Genomic DNA, 18,176 nt, shown 5'->3' with positions numbered 1-18,176 from the left:
AGAATTAGACGATATTTATTGCGTCCATCGGTCCAAGACCAATTCTGGACGCCTAAACGACGTGCAAACTATTTGGACGTCTAATCATGACCCCACTTGGACGTATGCAGTTAAACATTTGAACGTCAGGCTTGGTCACTTTTTTGGACGTCTAAGACAGGAAATTGACATGATGATTGTAGTAGTAGCTAATGGTGGACAAATAGGCCTAACAATTATCAACATGATTAATAAATACGAATACTGTTTGTGATTAATAATTATTTACCCACTGTGCAAAGAGACGTCCAAACGACATCTTGTCTTTTTATAGCCTAGGTCTAATTTTGGTCCCCTTAAGGTGCAGACTCTTACTCCAGATGACGTCCAGATGTGGGCATTGTAGACATCTTTCCTATGTTCAATTTAAACTCATTTAAGACATTGTTCTTTTTTGAGTAGGCCTAAGCCTACATGTGATATTTTGTTATTTTACATCTTTCTATTTTTCCTACTGTTTTTCCCCCCATTTCATTTCATTTTATTTTTATTTAGCCTATTTATTTAATTGGAACTGCAATTTGTGGAAAAATGTTCGACATGTTTTTCATCTCCTCCTAGGCGTGTGTGTGTGTGTGTGTGTGTTTGTTTTGATTAATTAATTAATTAATTTTATTAATTGTGCTGTTCACTTTGCGACCGTTAGAGGGACGTCGTCTACGTTTCTACCATTGATTTCCATAGCAACCTGGAAGCTGGAGGTAAACAGCAGTTGTTTGCTCACATAACTTTAGAAATTTCTGGCAATGGAGACGATAGATCTGGATGGTTCGGCTCTAAAAGCAGTCGATGAGTACTGGGAGTACAGAAGGTTTGTCCCATCGAAAGACTTTATGCTTTTATGTGCTTGGTTTTAGCTATAGCCTACTCTCTAGAGGGGTTTACACTTGGGAATCATGGCTGATGTCACTGTGCCAGCTTGCTGGAACTACAAAACATAACAATATGTTTTGCTACTGGGTGCTGAGTTTATTGTGTAGGTAAATATATATTTAAAACTGTACTTTACAGTGGTTTGTATTTTTCTAGGATTGTGGGTGATGATGATGGAGGCAGGCTGTTCACCCCACAGCAATATGAGGACTACAAGAGGAAGATGATCCCTCTGCGTATGAAGAACAGGCTGTATGTGAGCTTTGGGATGCCAGGAGGTATCGACTGCAAACTCATTGGTCCTGAGACACAGTGCTTCTGTGCACACAGGTATAGTCCATGACGCCATTACACATTAAATCAGACAATCCGTCTTCCACATGTAGAAGTGCACAAACTCATGTGTGGGTGACATAATCTTGTCCAGGTACAAGCAACATAAAACAGACTTTGAAGTGGTTCCCTCTGAGCGGCCCCTGGCTCTACCATGCCAGGTCAGGGGATGTCTCTGTCCTGCCTATCAGTATGTTCCCCAGATCGGACCAAACCATGTCCGCTGCCGGTGTAAACACTTACCTCAGGATCACAGTGAAGCTTCTGGCCACTTGTGCAAGAAATGTGAGTCTGAAATCACCACATTTAAAGACAGCAGTAGTTCACAGGAACTCCTATCCAGGAGGAATCATGATATAAATGCAATCAATGATCCAGATCATTTTGACATCCCTGTTTCCTAATAACTTCTCTTTCAGGCAATTCCTGTTCTGGGTTCCACAGCCCCTTCATCTGTGGATGTGGCCGGCCGTGCTCTGCCCACAAGACCCTGGTGAGTTGAGTGAAAAATCAAACACATTTTTTCACATGAATTTGCACACTTCACATGATTTCAATTCAAATCAAATTATCTTTTTGCAGGTTGAGACAAAATCTGAGAGGGAGGCACGGGGTCAGCCAGTAGGAAGGGACGTCCCGTATGCTGCCATGGGGGGGCTGACAGGGTTCAGCTCCTTGATGGATGGCTACCTCGCACTGGAGGCCTGTGGTTCAGGTACTGGATATGTGCTGACATACTGGTATCTATATCTATCTGACAATCTATCAAAACAAATAGGTATGTCTGAGCAATATTGTAAGTGAGTCTGCAACATTAACAAAAAACATCAGCTCCAAGGCAGAACAAATATCAGTCAGTGTAGTTCTCTGCTGAGATGTATGCCAGTATTAGACTTTTAGTAGAGGTGTGTGCTCTGAACAAAAGGTAAAGAAAGTTCCCTTCAGAGGCATGTGAGGGCAGCAAAGAGCAGTGCAGCCTCAGTGTTGAATAAGTCTGCAGAGCAGGTTTTTGTTCAGGTCAGAAGTGTAGATGCTTTTCTCCCCCCCCCCCCCCCCCCCCCTCTTTCTGAATGCATTTGTATGGATACATACAAAAACCCATGTTTGTCACGTTTCTGAGAAACTGATTATGTTCTTGTATAACACATTTTGTTAAAAAAAAAGAAAAGAAAAGAAAAAGAAAACATACAACATTAAGTTTGCAGTTATTTCAGACAAATAATGGCTTGGTCTTTTCTGAAAACCATGTAAATTTGATTAATGATTGAATGTGCAACATCATTTACACATTTTTGTCCATTTATGTGTAGTTAATTATGCATGATTTAATATGCTGGTAATTGATTACTCCACAATTTGGCATTTGCATTCCACACACACAAGTAGTGAGTTAAAAGTCACATGTAAATGTGATGCAGGTCCTGGTATAGGTAGTGGACATAACATACTGTGGATATTAAATAAGCTCCACACCTGAGAGATACACAATATTCTCTGTTGGGAACCAAAATATCTGATTTCCCCAAATTCTGCTGTACCTTTTTCAGATCGAGACAGAGAGGGGAGCAGTCATCAGAGCAGAGTCAACCAAACGTCTACTGAGGCCAACCGTGTTCTCAGTAAGAAAAAAGAAAAGAAAAAAAGAGACCAACAAATGTTAGAATTAAATTTTAACTCTTAGTGACAATACAGTATGTCAAACTCTGATAGGCTATTATATTTTGGACAATTAAAATCTACCATATATATTTATGATTTTAATTTGATTGTTTGCAAAGAAGTGCCTTGTCATAACCTTGTAACCAGTGTTGGGGCTCGTTACTCAAAAAAGTAATATATTACACATTACATATTACTCTCAAAAATAGTAATGCCTTACATTACTTTATTACTCCCTAGAGAAAGTAACTCGTTATATTACTAGTTATATTACTCGTTACATTTTTTTAAAAATTGCATTCAAGAACCTGCTTTCAATCATGGAAAGTAAATTAACTCGGGTGGTAATTTTTTTCGATCGATCAGCTGTGTTTACAGTTTCATAGTTCTGATGGTTAGACAGATGAATTAGTCCTCTAACACATCCGTGGGTCAGTTTGACATGTCAGAGTTTTTCAGAAGAGGGGCAAGTCAGGTTTAAGTGTCGGGAGTCACTGTCGGGATGTGAGTAATCTCGTCCCTCTGCAGTCTGTCTGTCTCTCTGCCGGTGCCGCGGTCACACTGTGTGTGTGTTACAGGACTGATTAAAACACACAACGTAACGTACGGATTGTCGAGTCCTTCTGACCTCAGTTTGTCAACTTTTACCCGGTTTCTCTGTGTCCACCGCTATCCTTCACCACGTTGAAAAGAGCTAGCAGCAGCAGCATGTTCTGGTCTTGTTGACGCTTCCATTTTTTTCTCATCTGTCCTTGCGGGTGCCGGCTGCCGGGTGGCGACCAATCGGTGATGGTAAATGATACCTCGTGCCGAACCCCAACCAATCACTGACCCATTCACGCCCCCCCCCCCCTCCCTTCTGTTCTGTGTGATGTCTGTGTGGTGATGGTGAAGTTGCTGCTAGCAATGTAACGCAAGTAACGAGCTTGGAAAACTGTAATCTGATTACTATTTTCAGAAGAGTAACGCCTTACACTACTCGTTACTGGAAAAAGTAATCTGATTACAGTAACGCGTTACTTTGTAGCGCGTTACACCCAACACTGCTTGTAACATAAACAGCAGTCAACAACAGCAGTGATTAAACTCCACCAACACAACTCAACAGTTGAATGACAATGTATTGATCCAATCAGAGGCTTAAGTGAGGGGGAGTCATCAGCAGCGTCTCTATGATCCAGATTTCAGTATATGACATAGTTTTTCTTGTTCACTTTTAAGAACTGAGACTGGAACAAATACCATTTTGATAGAGCTTGAACCAATCTGAATACATATTAAAGATTAAACACATCCGTCATCAGAAGATATTATCTGTGTCATATTGGATGTTGCTTGTGAGCAGTAAAAAAAAAGTCTATAAGGGTAAAATTGCGATATTTAGATTAGTATAATTTAAACATTGTTGAAGGGAGCTTCTTTAAGTTTTAAGTGTCCTATGAAAGATAAAGCCATGTCTATATAAATAAATATGTCCCAGCTGATACGCTACTCCAACTAAGCCATGCTCACCAGCCCCCTTACATTTACCTCTTATTTACCTCGCTATACGTTCCATAAATTGGTCACTTTACACATCTGACGTTTGTGTGATTGATGTTCCCTTATGGAGAGAAAGCCACCCACTCAACATGTCTCCAAAATAACAGCAGAACCGTGGAGCTACGTGCTCAGCGATGAGCGCAGTTTTTAATTTGAAGATAGATGTACTGCCGTCGATTGATTAATCCCATTCCTCACGGCAGATCAGCGGTGATGAGAGCTGATTTAATCCACGTAGTGAATGGAGATTGAAGCGGGTCATGTTGTCGACATTGGCAGCCCACTTTCCTGCGTCTTTAACCGGGAAATAAAATTAACAGGGATCTAAATCAGGATTCACTCCCACTCAAATGTTCCCACTGTGTGGATGGGAAGTCATACTAGATCAGCATCTACATTGGTCAAGTCACCTGTGTTGTAATGTAATTATTACCTGGGGGCACTTGGTTTGTGTGTGTGTGTGTGTGTGTGTGTGTGTGTGTGTGTGTGTGTGTGTGTGTGTGTGTGTGTGTGTGTGTGAGCTGAACAGGTGGTCTTGAAGGAAAGAAAGTAGGGCTACACCTGAAGCACAGCACAGATGCACCTGAGTCCAATCTGTAAACTGACACTTCAGATTCAGTGTGTAGCTACGATGACTATGGCATCAGGTTGCCAAAGCATAAAGCATGCACACACACATTAATGGTCACAGACACACTTTGAACCGCACTTTGAATCATGTTTCTCCTTCTCCACTCAGAAGAGCTTTGTTGACTGTTTGAATCAAGCACCTTTTAAAAAATCACTTGACCTGTTTCCACCGCTTGCTCGTGGGCATTTTTTCCCACAGAGTGGTAGAGGCAGTTGTTGGAGTGTGATGGGGAGAGAAATAGCAAAAAACCCAATTAATTTAAAAAGGGTAAAGGCCTGACACATTAGTCTGCCATAATTACAATTTAGGGTAATTGCCTCTCCATAGCAACCCTGTTTAGGAGGCTACAGGTAATTTACTTCGGCCATTGGTTGAGGGGGATGACTACTACCCTTACCTAATCCCCATGGAAACCACGCCCAACTTGACTGACAGGCTCGACATCACAAATCAGGAGGCAAGGATAGAAGAATAAATTGGCAATTACTGCGCACGGAAACACTTAATTACTCCAGTGACAGTTCTGGTAAGCACACACTGACTCAACTGCAGACGAAGAACACACTCCCCTAATTTCCCCACAGGCGGAGAAAGAGGTAACAAAAACTCAGGGGCACGAAGGAACACAACAGACTGACAGGTACTGACAAATCACTTAAGACTGTTGAGACATATTCCCAAGCAGATGCTGCTGAGAGGAAAAATATGGCTTGAAATAGAATCAAAATGCAATACAGACAAATGAGGACATCCGTTAACTCCCTACCTGTAGGCTATATTTATGTACTGTAGGTTTGAGCCCATTCGAATGGGAAAGTATTATGAGTTCATAATAATAATCTCAGTAATCATCTAAATCTTTGCTTCTATTCTTTTTCATTGTCTTCACATATCATTTTTTTTCAAGTGAGTCAATATTAACGGTGTTCAGAAATGGCCGTTTGTCCTGTTTGTTGCGCCTCCTTCTACGAGTTTCCACGAGTTGCCACACGAGTTTACCTGAGTAAGGAAAACAAATTTGATTGGCCTTTATCGATATTCAGTGTTTGGGGCGAGACCGAGCTCGGTGTGTGTGTGTGTGTGTGTGTGTGTCTCAGACGTTTGATTGACGGATGACGGATCCAATATCAGTGGCTGGTGAATCGTGAGCAACGTGACGCATAATCCGTGCGTCTGCATTATCCAATGCAAAGAAAACTACCACACTTTCATCCCGGATTTACTCGAAAATAGAATTTTGCACAAAGTTTGGGCTACATCGTCTGATAGATGAGTTATTACACTAATTTTATGACCCACAGTGGAATCAAATTCATTTTTCTTTTCTGTACACCTTTAAAGATACACATCTGATCTGTGTAGTGGTAGTCGTTGCAAAGTGTGTTTTAGCACCCTTAAGCTTACTGTTTTGCTTTTTCCATCCTGCAGCTGTAATGTTTTAGCTCACTCTCACATGCTCTCACTGGCAAAGGTTTTGGAACAGGCAGCTGCCTCAGTGAAAAAGCTTCCAAAACTCTCTGAGATCAAGCATCAACCTCCAAGGCTGAAAAATGAAGCCAAGATGGAAGAACCAAAAACTGCACGTCTGGCTCCGAAAGCGAGTCAATCCCCTCTAGACTCCCATGTTAAAATATCCAACTTTAGAGCAGAAATAAACATGTTTACTGTACAGTTTCGCACAAAAACGTTCTGCATAAGTGAGAGCAAAAGCGATCTAATTTCTGATAATATTATAGCATTAACAAAATGTTTCAGAGAGTATTATTATTTAATCTAACATATACGACATTGACATTTGGAGGGAATGCAGATTAGATAAACACATGTGACAGAGAAATAGACTGTGACTCATTCCACAGTAATGCAATATTATTTTCCTGATGTGAAAATATAATTTATTTCTTAAATTTATTTCGCTGTATTATTGTTCACCTATCACAATTCCACGCTGAACATTTGAAGATTGAAGGTCTAGAGCCCTGACAGCTCTCTGTGGTAAAGCTAGCTTTTACCATTTTTTACGATCGCTATGACCCGTTTTTCATTCACACAGTTAGCACAACATCAGCCTGTGTGGGCTATACAATTAACACATTTCTTGTTTGTTTGACACAAAATACATATTTAAAATGTGTTTTCACTTATTTTACACACAAGCTCAACTAAGACCAAAACAGTAGATGGTAACTGCTACATTTTCAATTGCTTTCACACTGTTTGTCAAAACAGAAAACCTCATGTTCAAAACCAAATCTAAAGGCCAAAGTGAACAGCAGTTCACAGTGTAGACTGAAACATATTTACGACCTGTATTTTGTTTCATTATTTTTGAAAAACAGTTGATTGAGCTCATGCAAATACAAATACATCACAGCTGATTCTTTTTTCTTTTTAGTGAATAGTGAATGACAACTAATGTAGATGCTGATTTTCTTTCTCTTTACTCTAAGTAATTTTCATTTGCAAATACTGTTGATACAGCAAATCTTGTAATTTACTGTAAACTCTACATTCTGCAAAGCTGCTCTGAGATGGGTCGTTCACTTTTTCACTGAGTGTTACAAAAAAAGGAACACAATTCATGCCCAACAAATGAAAAATGAAGAGGTGTTCAAAATAAACTACAACACGAGCATCAATTTATGATCAATACAATAATCTGTCTATTGTAAAACAGTAGAGCATGTGACACATGTAAAGTGATTCAGTTTGTGTTATTTCTGACAGTTGTTAGTGTTTTTTATGACATTGTGCTGTGACTGACTACATGTTTCTGTTGGAGGCCAACATGTGTCAGTGTTTTGGTAGATTTGGTGAGTTGTGTTAGTGTATTACGTAAGGGATTTGGGAAATGTGTGTCTGTGTTTAGTTACACTGTGTGATTTTGAGCATGAAATTAACTGTGTTGGGAATTGTGTGTTTTAGGTGTGATGTGTTAAGAGTTTTGAAAAAGCGTTTTAAGTATTGAAAAACGGGTCTTAGCGATTGTAAAAAACTGTAATTATATAATAGCCCTCAAAGCAATTTTCAAGCATCAACTCATTAATCTTCTCAGCCTCACATCAGTCTCCTTTTTCCTCTTATAATCTGTAGAATCAGAATCTTCAGACTGTTTTCTGCTCAGAGCACACGGCTTGTTCAGGTTTAAAGACGAACAAAAAATAATCACAGTTGCCCAAAAGTGCAGCACAGTCCAACATAAGATTCAGAACACGGCAAGCATTTGTGTGTATGTGTGTGTGTGCGATTGTGTGTTGCCTCTCTTTTGTGGAAGACACAGTGGGAAACTGACAATGCAGCAACTCAGATTCGATAACCTCCTGTGAGTGCAGACTTGGGGAGTGGTGAGAAATGGATTTGGCTTTTTCACAAAGTACTGTGATAATGAACAGAAAGGGATGTTGTATGGCTGGGTTAAATCAATAGTAATGTGTTTGACTAACAAAAATGTGGTTCAGCACCTGCAGGCACACACACAAAACTCATACACATATTAATGGCATGTGTCTAACATAGGCCTACTTAGCATGCTGCATAAAGGAAGTTATGGAAGTTAGTGTTCATTCTTGTATGAACAGAGCGGAGACAGCGGTGCCACTTACCAATGGCACACAAAGGGTTTAGAAGAACACATTGTAAATGAAGGTACTGAGTCATAAAGGACTTGATGTATGAGGAGCCCGAGGAGTAAAAACAGCTAACAATGGTTGTCTAAGGAAGAGCTTTGTGTAGGTCTTGTTTTTTGAGGGGATCGAAAGAAGATGGTGTCCCGGCCTAAACCCAGAATCTTTTTGAACACACTCTTAATAAGAAAGAAATTGTTTATATTTTTACATAATGGTAGATACATGGTAGCTACATAATCGTTAGTTGCAGGTTAGTTCCTATCAAAGACTACTCCAACTCCTTTACTACATTTGTGTTTTGATCAAAAATGAGTTGCCTTAATCTGAATTAAAATCAATAATCATTTAGTATCAAGCCTAATTGTTGACCTGGTCTTCCAACGTCAGCAGATTGTGCTGCATCAGTATCTATTTGTCTGTTGGTCAGAATCATGACTCAGGCTACATTGTGATTTCTAATAACAACTTTTCACCATCTCAACATGTGTCTGCACATGTTTCAGAGATCTGCTAATGTGTCCTTTTGCATGACTGCTTGTGCTCAAAGTAATTTTATGTGTACCCCTCCACCTGCTAACTGAATGATAACATTAAATCTGAAAATGACTTCAATTTGCAGAATAAGTATTTGGACACACATAATGGCTGACTGACAACCATCAAAAAAACCAAACAAACATCGTGAATGCAGCACACACTTGAGAATTGATGCTTTTAACCGGTTTTCTAATGCATTAGGTGGATGGATTGCTTATATCATACATTTCCTCTCCATTATCAGGCTCCTTGTCTGTGAAACCCGCACATACAGTAGCATGGTCTCCAATGTGCCGCTAATATATTTAACTTGACTGCATCAGTGCTGGTGAGGCATTGTGATGTTTATCTTTATTTGTGCATAATGTCTTGTGTTAAATGTGTTAATTTCCTACATTAGCATAAACACAAAGCCCAGGCTTTCAACATGTGTTTAAGGTTATTTCTATTAATTAATTTATTTTGTCTTATATAGCCTACATTGGGTCTTTGTTTTAAATTCAGAAATGACTGGACATAGCATATAAACTCTAAAAATGGTCAGCAATTTAACACAGATTTTGTAGTTTATAGCCATATTCATAATTCATAGTAAGCAGTTATTCTTTATTGGATGAGGAAATAAGTTTAAAATGTTTTCAAATTATTATATCCATTCAGTAAGACTGAAAAATTCCTATTCCAGGAGACACGTATAGAAATTATGTGAATACAGAGCACAATACTGGTAAACATAATATATTTGCATTATATGCATTAATATTTAGTATCTTTAGGTGCAACAAACACGCTGAGAACTTGCCATAACACTGACACATCCAGACTGTGGTCTGCCGTAGGTCACAACAGATATTAAATCAAAGTTTGCTGCCCTTTGACGTGGGTATACAACTTTCATCAGGGTTCCTAATGTTCACGCTCAGGACTCTGACCTGCACACCTGAGCCGAGCCAACCTGTCACAGCTTGGCGGCCTGACCCTGTGTGTGTCTGTCAATCAAAAGACCTTATATGAGGTTTCTGTTGACGTGGTGTCTGTGCTGCTTTCACCCTGCGGGAGCAGATGTGGCAGGGACACATTTATATACACAAACAGAGGCAGACTCACTCTCACACAGATTGCAGACGACAGCAAGGAACATTGAGTGAGGAGGTAAAGACAGGTCAATTAAAACACTAGAGTCTAGATGGGGTGACTCTTACAGCTGTGGGGGCTTAATTAAAGCCATAGAAGAACAAATGAGAAAACGACAAAGGACATTCATTTCTTGTTATTCCCTCATTGAGCAGCTGTCAGTATTGTGCTATACTCTGAACTGAACGTGGAGAAAAGCGTGTGTTCTCTGAGATGTTATATGGTTCAGTAATTGTTTGCAAAGGCTGTCAATTAATGTCAAAGCCAAAACAAAGAAGCCGAATTTGGGGAGATGCAGCTTTGAAGTGTTGATAGCTAACAGCCCAGAAGAGTGGATCGCAGAAACATCTTTGGTGGTGAACCAGCTTTGTGAAAACAACCTAATTATTGTTAAGGGATTTGTGCGTATCGCTCCAAAACTGCATCAAAATTGTAGATTTGTTTTCTGTTTCGTTGAACATCAATGCAACACACAAAATAACACAAAAATATTCCATAAACCTCCAACATGGACCTAACATCAAAACCTCTGTTATCAATTTGAAGCCGCAGCCCACAAAAGGGGAAGCCAGGGGGGCTGCCCCTGCCCTATCTAATAGTAGTCCTTGCTTACCAGGAGTAACAGATTGTCGCCAGAGCACAATAGAGAAGTCAAAAGCGGCAATTTAGATGTCAGAGTTGTGTGTAAAAACAGTGTAATAGCCAAGAAAGAACCTAAGCTGCACGAGTTTAGCCTTGTTTTTATTTGTCTCCCCGGTCCGTTCGCATGCAGCTATAACTGCCTGAGAGAGCCGATACAGGCACTGCTGCTTGTCAGTGTTTCCTTTTACAGTTGTACGCACTGTAAATTTGACAAGTGTGATTCACAGCAGCAGAAAATTACAGGCCTTTCCATCTCAACAAATCTTGGGGGAGAACTTATTGTCTAAAGCAGGAGGAAGGCTGATGAGAGGAGGAGAAAACTAAATTTGCATTTAAACAGCTTGTTCTCAAAAAAGACCCGTTCTCTGCTGAACTGATTTCTGGGAACGACCAACCAAGCTGCAAGAAATGTATCTGTACTGTAATGTACTGCTTTACCGAAAGGTAACAGTCTATCACTGTCACACTACTTGTAGGCATATTGATAGATATAATTATGAACAATCAGGTCTGTATTGAAGATGATTGGCATCTATCTTTCTAATAACATTAATATTATTAGATAGATTAGAATGAGTGACCATCTTTCCCCTCATCCCTGTTCACAACATCCCATTATCATTTGTCTCCCTTTGAGCTGGAAGAGCGCCGCCCTCTTCTTCTATTTGTGCTGCACAGAAATCCAGCAGGTTTCCACCAAAACCTGACCTGGTTGAGCCGTTTTAATTATAGAACATATAATACATATTTAATGGATAGAATACTGCCTGAGACTGATACCAGCCTAAGCTTGGACTAATCCTCTCTGTGTCAAACAAGCAGAGAAGATGGCTTTAGGAAAACATCTTCTAACACTGCAGGGTCCTAAGGTGAATCTGTTTATTTTTCATTTCTCAATGCTCCTCATTTTCATTATTTGAACTCACTCTCAACAAATACTTTAAAGGACGTTAGTGAATGTCTTGGTATTTCCTATCTTCTCTACCCTGTCATTTGGCCCCAGGCCCAGTTGCTCCTGCTGATGATGTACATTTTTGAAAGGTTTTGAAAAAGATCAGTCATTAACTAAACTAGGTGGGCTCGTTAGGCTTAGGCAACCACACCTTGAATTAGTTTCAACTGTGCATGCATTGATACACAAATGTTTCACAAATTTCTCTAATGTCTCAACTAATGTTATGCTAAACATATAACCGTTCAGTCAGTCAGCAGAAGCAACTCTGGCAGAAAGATGTATGTTTCTATGGTGATGATTTCGTTTTTATTGTATCAATTACACCTCTCTGTCTGAATGTTTAAAGGCAGTTTGACTCCTGCTGCCATGCCAAGTGCTTCCTTAAAGACACAGATTTGTCTGTGAGTGTTTCTTAATCCACTGTGTGACAAGCATATTTAGTTTGGGATTCATCCACCGTGTTGTTAACATTTGGTTCCACCAGGTTTAGATCAAGGAGCTACGAGGGCTCCGTGAAGAAATAAATGTCACTCTGTAGTGGAACCATTTGGTGCAGCATTTGGTTTGAAGTTCTGGGGAAATTAAATGATAGAGAGAGGGACCATGAAGAGATGCACACGGTCTGCAACAGTATAGAGATGACACACAGGTGGTAATGAGGAGTTCAGAAAAACACTCCCTAACAAATCACTCCCACAACAGTGTGTACTGTTGACACGAGGCATGGTGGATCTACAGCCGGGTTTAGTTCAGGCCAAATTCTGAACAGGGTTTTTTTTTTTTTTTTTTTTTTTTGCCAAAAGTCAAGATGGCTGTCTGACTTGTTGGTCACTTTGGCCCTTTCTAAACCAAAGTAAAATAAATTATTTATTATTAATTATCATGGTGGCTGATCTGTGGTGGTTGATGGGTAAAACATAGAGCGTCCAATGAAGTTTCACAGAGAACCAATATCTATTGTAAGCAAAAATCCAAGTTTTTTTTTATAAACAAAAGTTTCAATATAAACCAATAACTCATTTGCTTAAAAAAGCTCACCAAAATAAAATACAAAATAAACACCACAATAAATGCCTAAATGGCTCCTACAGATGGATTATTATGGAAATGTGTAGAGTTATTGATGAAACATTCATGGAGAAAATGGATTCAAATCCCCTGGGTGACCTTATGACCTTTCCTCTCAGTGGAATGGCTCAGTGTGTATTGGTTCAATTGCTCTGAACATGCACATGGTTCCTGAACTGTAATAACATTTTTGATGCAATGTCATCGGGTCTGAAGCATGTCTGCACCACTCTCATGTGTGTTTGGTGCTAATCAGCAAATATTAGCATGTCACCAAGCTAGTGTTCGCATTTAGCACAAAGCAGCGACATGCAGGCTCACAAAGCTGCCAGCACGGTGGACGACTTGTGTTTTCGGAGCTGACATGAGTGTAACCCTACATGACCTGTCTGCCTCAGTGACTGCTGAGTCTGAATTTAGAAGATGAACATTTGGGCAAATCAGAAGACGTCACCTGTGTCTAGAGTTGACGCACTAACACAACTGACCTCTCAGCTGTGCCGCGGTGCTTTATGCATCTATTCCATTCACGTGGCAGACACTCACGAAGGTGCAAGCTGTTTGCTTTAAAAACAGTCTTATACCTATTGAAGTGAGTCAGTGAGTGTGCATGATCCCCTGAAGAGGACGAGAGGCACTAATTCCTGCCTGTGCTCATCGTGATTCGGTCATGACTTTGTGTTTCATATTCTCTCACTTGTATCTCATTCCTCATCTCCCTCTTGGCATCCTGTGTCATACAAAAAGCCCTTAACACATCCTCTGCACAACTTAAAAAGCAGCTCCGCTGAAGAATACTGATTTTGATAGATTATATGGCTGCGAGCTTGTATACAAAAGGATTATGAATAGGAGGTAAATGAAGCACTTGGTGATACAGATTCATTTGAAGTGCTATTTGGGTTTTCTTATTAAGTGGGTATCTTGGAGATTGGGCTCTTCTTTGGCTGACGTGTCTCGATATTCACATTTTATGGCTTTTGTTCGCGTTGAGTGTCCCAGTCTCTCTTTCCACCCGATGGATTGAACTGCAAAATGAAATTAGTGGACTGATTCAGTCAAACAGCATGTCAAAAAAAGCAGTCGTGAACATGAGTCTGTTTGAGATCTTTTTATCCCAGATCACCCGAGGCGTCGTCATAGCAGCTTCTTTTCGTAAGGAGGCCGCCTATTGAAGGCTCATTTGAAGTTCGCCCACAGTGTTGCATTACTGCCATTCTTTTGTGACTTCAGATGGGATTATTGATCTCATTATACAGAAGAATCAGTAGTTGATTGTGAAATCATCAATCACTGTCTTTCGCACCAACACCAAAATATCACACTGTACGCTTGTATAGGGTATTCATCATGCTGTAACTTTCTGTGAGGATATGGCAGATGTGTGTGTGTGTGTGTGTGTGTGTGGTGTGTGATGTGCCTGCCTACAGACACACCTGCATGTGAGATGTAGAATATAATACGGTAGCAGCACAGTAATTTCTGTTTCCAAATGGAATACATGACACATGAGCAACAGTGACTAATTGGTGAACTTATTATAATGGAATTACTGCATTATCCATGTAATGGTCTTATATGGGATATAGGGATGTGGGCTGTCTTATCTGATCACTTTCCTAAAATGAAATTGTAACAGCTGGATTGGTCGTGTTCTGAAAAAAAAAAAAAAAAAAACACTCCATCAACACACTCCATCTCTCCCTCTGGATCTCATTGAAAACAAGCCTTATTAACTCACTCTATTTTTAGTTTGCAATGTTATTTTACGTCTTAATTTAATAAATAAATAAACAACTGTAAAAAAAAAAAAAAAAAAAAAAAGGACACTAATGACAGCATCAGCTGTGACGTTCACACGGGAAAAGGCTGAGACTTGCGCTAAACGGGCGCAGCTCTGACGCGTGTTTCTGCAGCGCGTCTGGCGCACACGGATATAAAACCCAGCGCACTCCAAGAGCCCAGAAGAGCAGAAGAGACGCCTCGGGACAGCGCGCAACTCTCCCCTTGACCTTACTGGGAATAGTAAGTATCTTGATATTTCCTTTACAGACATCTTGACATGAATGTATTAACTTGTTTAAAGTCTCTCTACTTGACTTCTGGTGCATACGTCCTGGTGGTTTTTGGAGCTCCATCACTATGTTTTTACTTCGACCAATAAGAAATGAAGATGTCTTGGCAATGATTTGCTTAGCTCAGTGAATAATAGTTAATTTAAAGAAAGTGGGAATTGAAGGCACGGTGATGGGAGACTGACAGTTTTCACGTGTCTGTACAGATGCAGCCTAACTTGGTGAGCTGGTTGGGGACTCTGGGGTTCCTGCTATGGGCGCTGCTGTGCCTGGGCGCCCTGACGGAGGGATACCCGGTGAAACCGGAGAACCCCGGGGAGGACGCCCCGGCGGAGGAACTGGCCAAATACTACTCAGCACTGAGACACTACATCAACCTCATCACAAGACAGAGGTAGGCGGACTAATTACAGCTCTCTGCCAGAACAACAAAGGAAAGAACAGAATGAGTTTGCACTTCGAAGTAAATTTAATATATAATTTGAAGGAATACTTTGGATTCATTTTCCTGCTCTGCTAATTGAATCAGTAAAATAGTAGTCCACTGGTCACAATATTGTATTTCTGCTCAATATCAATATACCAGTGTTAAAAAAGCTTTTTTCAGATGAAGAAAATGTTCAGTGCTTCATAACATTCTTCTATTTGAAGCCATTCAGCTGTATCTCTCAACATTCTAGGCAAGGCAAGGCAATTTTATTTGTATAGCCCGTTTTTACAAACAGTTTGTCTCATGGCATCATAACAACATCCTCTGCCCTTAGACCCTCACATCCACTGAGGAAAAACTCCATAGAAAACCCTTTTAACAGGGAAAAATTGGAGAAACCTCAGGGTGAGCGACAGAGGAGGGATCCCTCACCCAGGACGGACAGACATGCAATAGATGTTGTATACCATTTCCAAGTTGTAACAGAGAGAAATTTTGGCAGGTTGCTTGTTCTCCTGGCTGTAATGTCATGAGTTCCTCAAAATGAAAAAAAAAGTAAGCTGTTTCTTCATAATATATCATTGATGTGGCCTTACCTTAGTAACTTGACAGTACAGCAACAAGATGTGAAGGTTGTCCATAAGTCCATTTCTCTTTGTTGGAACTGTCAGTCAGATTCTTGCAGGTCTGCACCTTCTTCTATAAGTCATAGAGCAGGAAACACCTGCTGCCCAGTTACCACCTGTAAAAAAAAAAGAAAAGAAAAGAAAAGCAAAAAAAAGTGAGGAGAAGCGAGCGCCACGGTCAGCATGCCGTGTCAAATCACCCACAGCTTTCAGCTTTCGTCTGAATGTCAGGAGCTTGGACGCCGCTGCAGGCGTTTATCCGTCCCAGGGGCACAAGCACGCCGACACGGCTTATCATCTGAGGGACAGAAAAGGAAATACGACCACCTGTGATGCAACTCCTGTCTGTGCCTGCTGGGTCTCGGCCTGGCTGTGTTCACTTGTCACTGTACTTGTAATTGGACATATGACACAAGGACATGCAGAGTAATAGAGTCAGTTATCTATATTCCTTTTTATGGCTTTAGTCAAAGTTTCTTTGATCTTTTTTTTTTTTTTTTTCATTTGAGTGTCACCTCAGCCTGACACTAAGTCACCAGTTTGCCTGTCTGTCTCTGTGTGTCCCAGGTATGGGAAGAGGTCCAGTCCTGAGATCCTGGACACACTGGTCTCAGAGCTGCTGTTGAAGGAAAGCACAGACACACTCCCACAGTCGCGGTATGTGTGTTTGTCGTACGTTCGCTGTGTGATTGTGGGCACAACTTGTCTATAGCTGACCCTCGACCTTTTTTGCTCCTCTCTCACCAGATACGACCCGTCATTGTGGTGATGCTGACCATCAGCTTTGGCTCCACTACTCTTCACTGCCGCCGCCGCCCCGCCGCTGCTGACATTCTGACCTCTACACATCTGGCACATCACACCCTCCTGCACCAAGATACCACTCTGCCTCTACCCCCTTTTACCCCCATGGGCCGCCACATATATTCAGCCCCTCCTCTATAACCATCAGCTACTGTCAAAACTGCTTATAGTATGTGCCATAAAATTGTAAATAGTTTATTCAGAGTTATCATCTGTGAAACCTCAATGTAAAGTGGGGTAGGGGCATGTTGATTGTATTGTATAATTGTGCTATTAAAGAATCATTGTTTGAAGGAAAGTAGTTCTTGGTATTCATTAAATGTTGTTGATTTTTTACACATGTGATTCACTAAATCATGGAAAACATGTGTAGTTGTCTGGGCTATACACAGTAGATTGTAGTGGAGATGTGAAATCATTAATATTCTACATGATTAATTAATTGAGCCAGCAGACATCCCAAGTCTTGAATGCCACATCTCAAACACTTGTCTGCATGACGTCTTCCCCTCGTGATAAGATCAAGTATGGACTTGCTGTGCCACACCTCGCTTGCCAGCTGGAACCGGCTAATGTGTCTCTATGAGACGGGATAATGGGACAAGCGCAGGAAAAAGGCACATTCAAACTGGGCCTAACAAGCATGAATGGTTCAGTTCAGTAACAAACCTACATGGTCAGAAAACATTTGGCCGATTTGAAGCTGCACAATTGGGTGGCTAATGGCGCTCTCTTGTGGCCATGAAGATAAGTACCTACTCTGAAAGTAAATGGGGGGGGGGGGGGGGGGGGGGGTGAAAGGATATTTTCAGGGAGCATTATTGCAATTACATGAGTGCATGGTTAGTCTACCCGCAACCTGACATCAGATCAGCCCAGAGAGCACAAATCAAGCAATTAGGGGTTGCTGCAGACACATAGTCTCCATATGAAATCAGATAGGCCTATAGCCCAAAGACTGAAGAAACATATCCTATATACCTGCTTTCCTACTGCTTGGACATTTAACCATCAGTGTAGAACCAAACAGTAGGACACCTGTCCCTATATTACACTGAACCATGAGGTGGAGACTTTAAATAAGCATTCGCCGCTTCATTGCTCTTATTGTCCCAAGTGAAAACTCAGATAAAATAGCCTATATGAAAAATAAATGTGGAGTGTGGTAAAGCTTTGTATGCAGCTGTATAGAGCCTCACCCT

General features: G+C 40.7%; 2 protein-coding genes across 2 annotated transcripts; both read left to right on the top strand.

Annotated features, from left to right (window-relative positions):
* Positions 1-785: 785 nt before the first annotated feature.
* Positions 786-8,016, top strand: fam221a (family with sequence similarity 221 member A; the record flags this gene model as incomplete). Its single annotated transcript, XM_083981561.1, has 6 exons — positions 786-850; positions 1,069-1,242; positions 1,340-1,530; positions 1,665-1,738; positions 1,828-1,960; positions 8,003-8,016. 6 exons carry the CDS (start codon positions 786-788, stop codon positions 8,014-8,016), a joined length of 651 nt encoding a protein of 216 aa, XP_083837687.1.
* Positions 8,017-15,320: 7,304 nt separating this feature from the next.
* On the top strand, positions 15,321-16,939 carry npy (neuropeptide Y; the record flags this gene model as incomplete). Its single annotated transcript, XM_083982006.1, has 3 exons — positions 15,321-15,508; positions 16,738-16,827; positions 16,918-16,939. The coding sequence occupies 3 exons, from the start codon at positions 15,321-15,323 to the stop codon at positions 16,937-16,939; spliced, it is 300 nt and encodes a 99-aa protein (XP_083838132.1).
* Between the last annotated feature and the right edge of the window lie 1,237 nt (positions 16,940-18,176).

The sequence above is a fragment of the Trachurus trachurus genome (assembly GCF_905171665.1).
Source record: "Trachurus trachurus genome assembly, chromosome: 11".
Taxonomy (NCBI): Eukaryota; Metazoa; Chordata; class Actinopteri; order Carangiformes; family Carangidae; genus Trachurus; species Trachurus trachurus.
The sequence above is the reverse complement of the archived record's forward strand: the minus strand, read 5'-3'. Positions and strand labels throughout refer to the sequence as shown.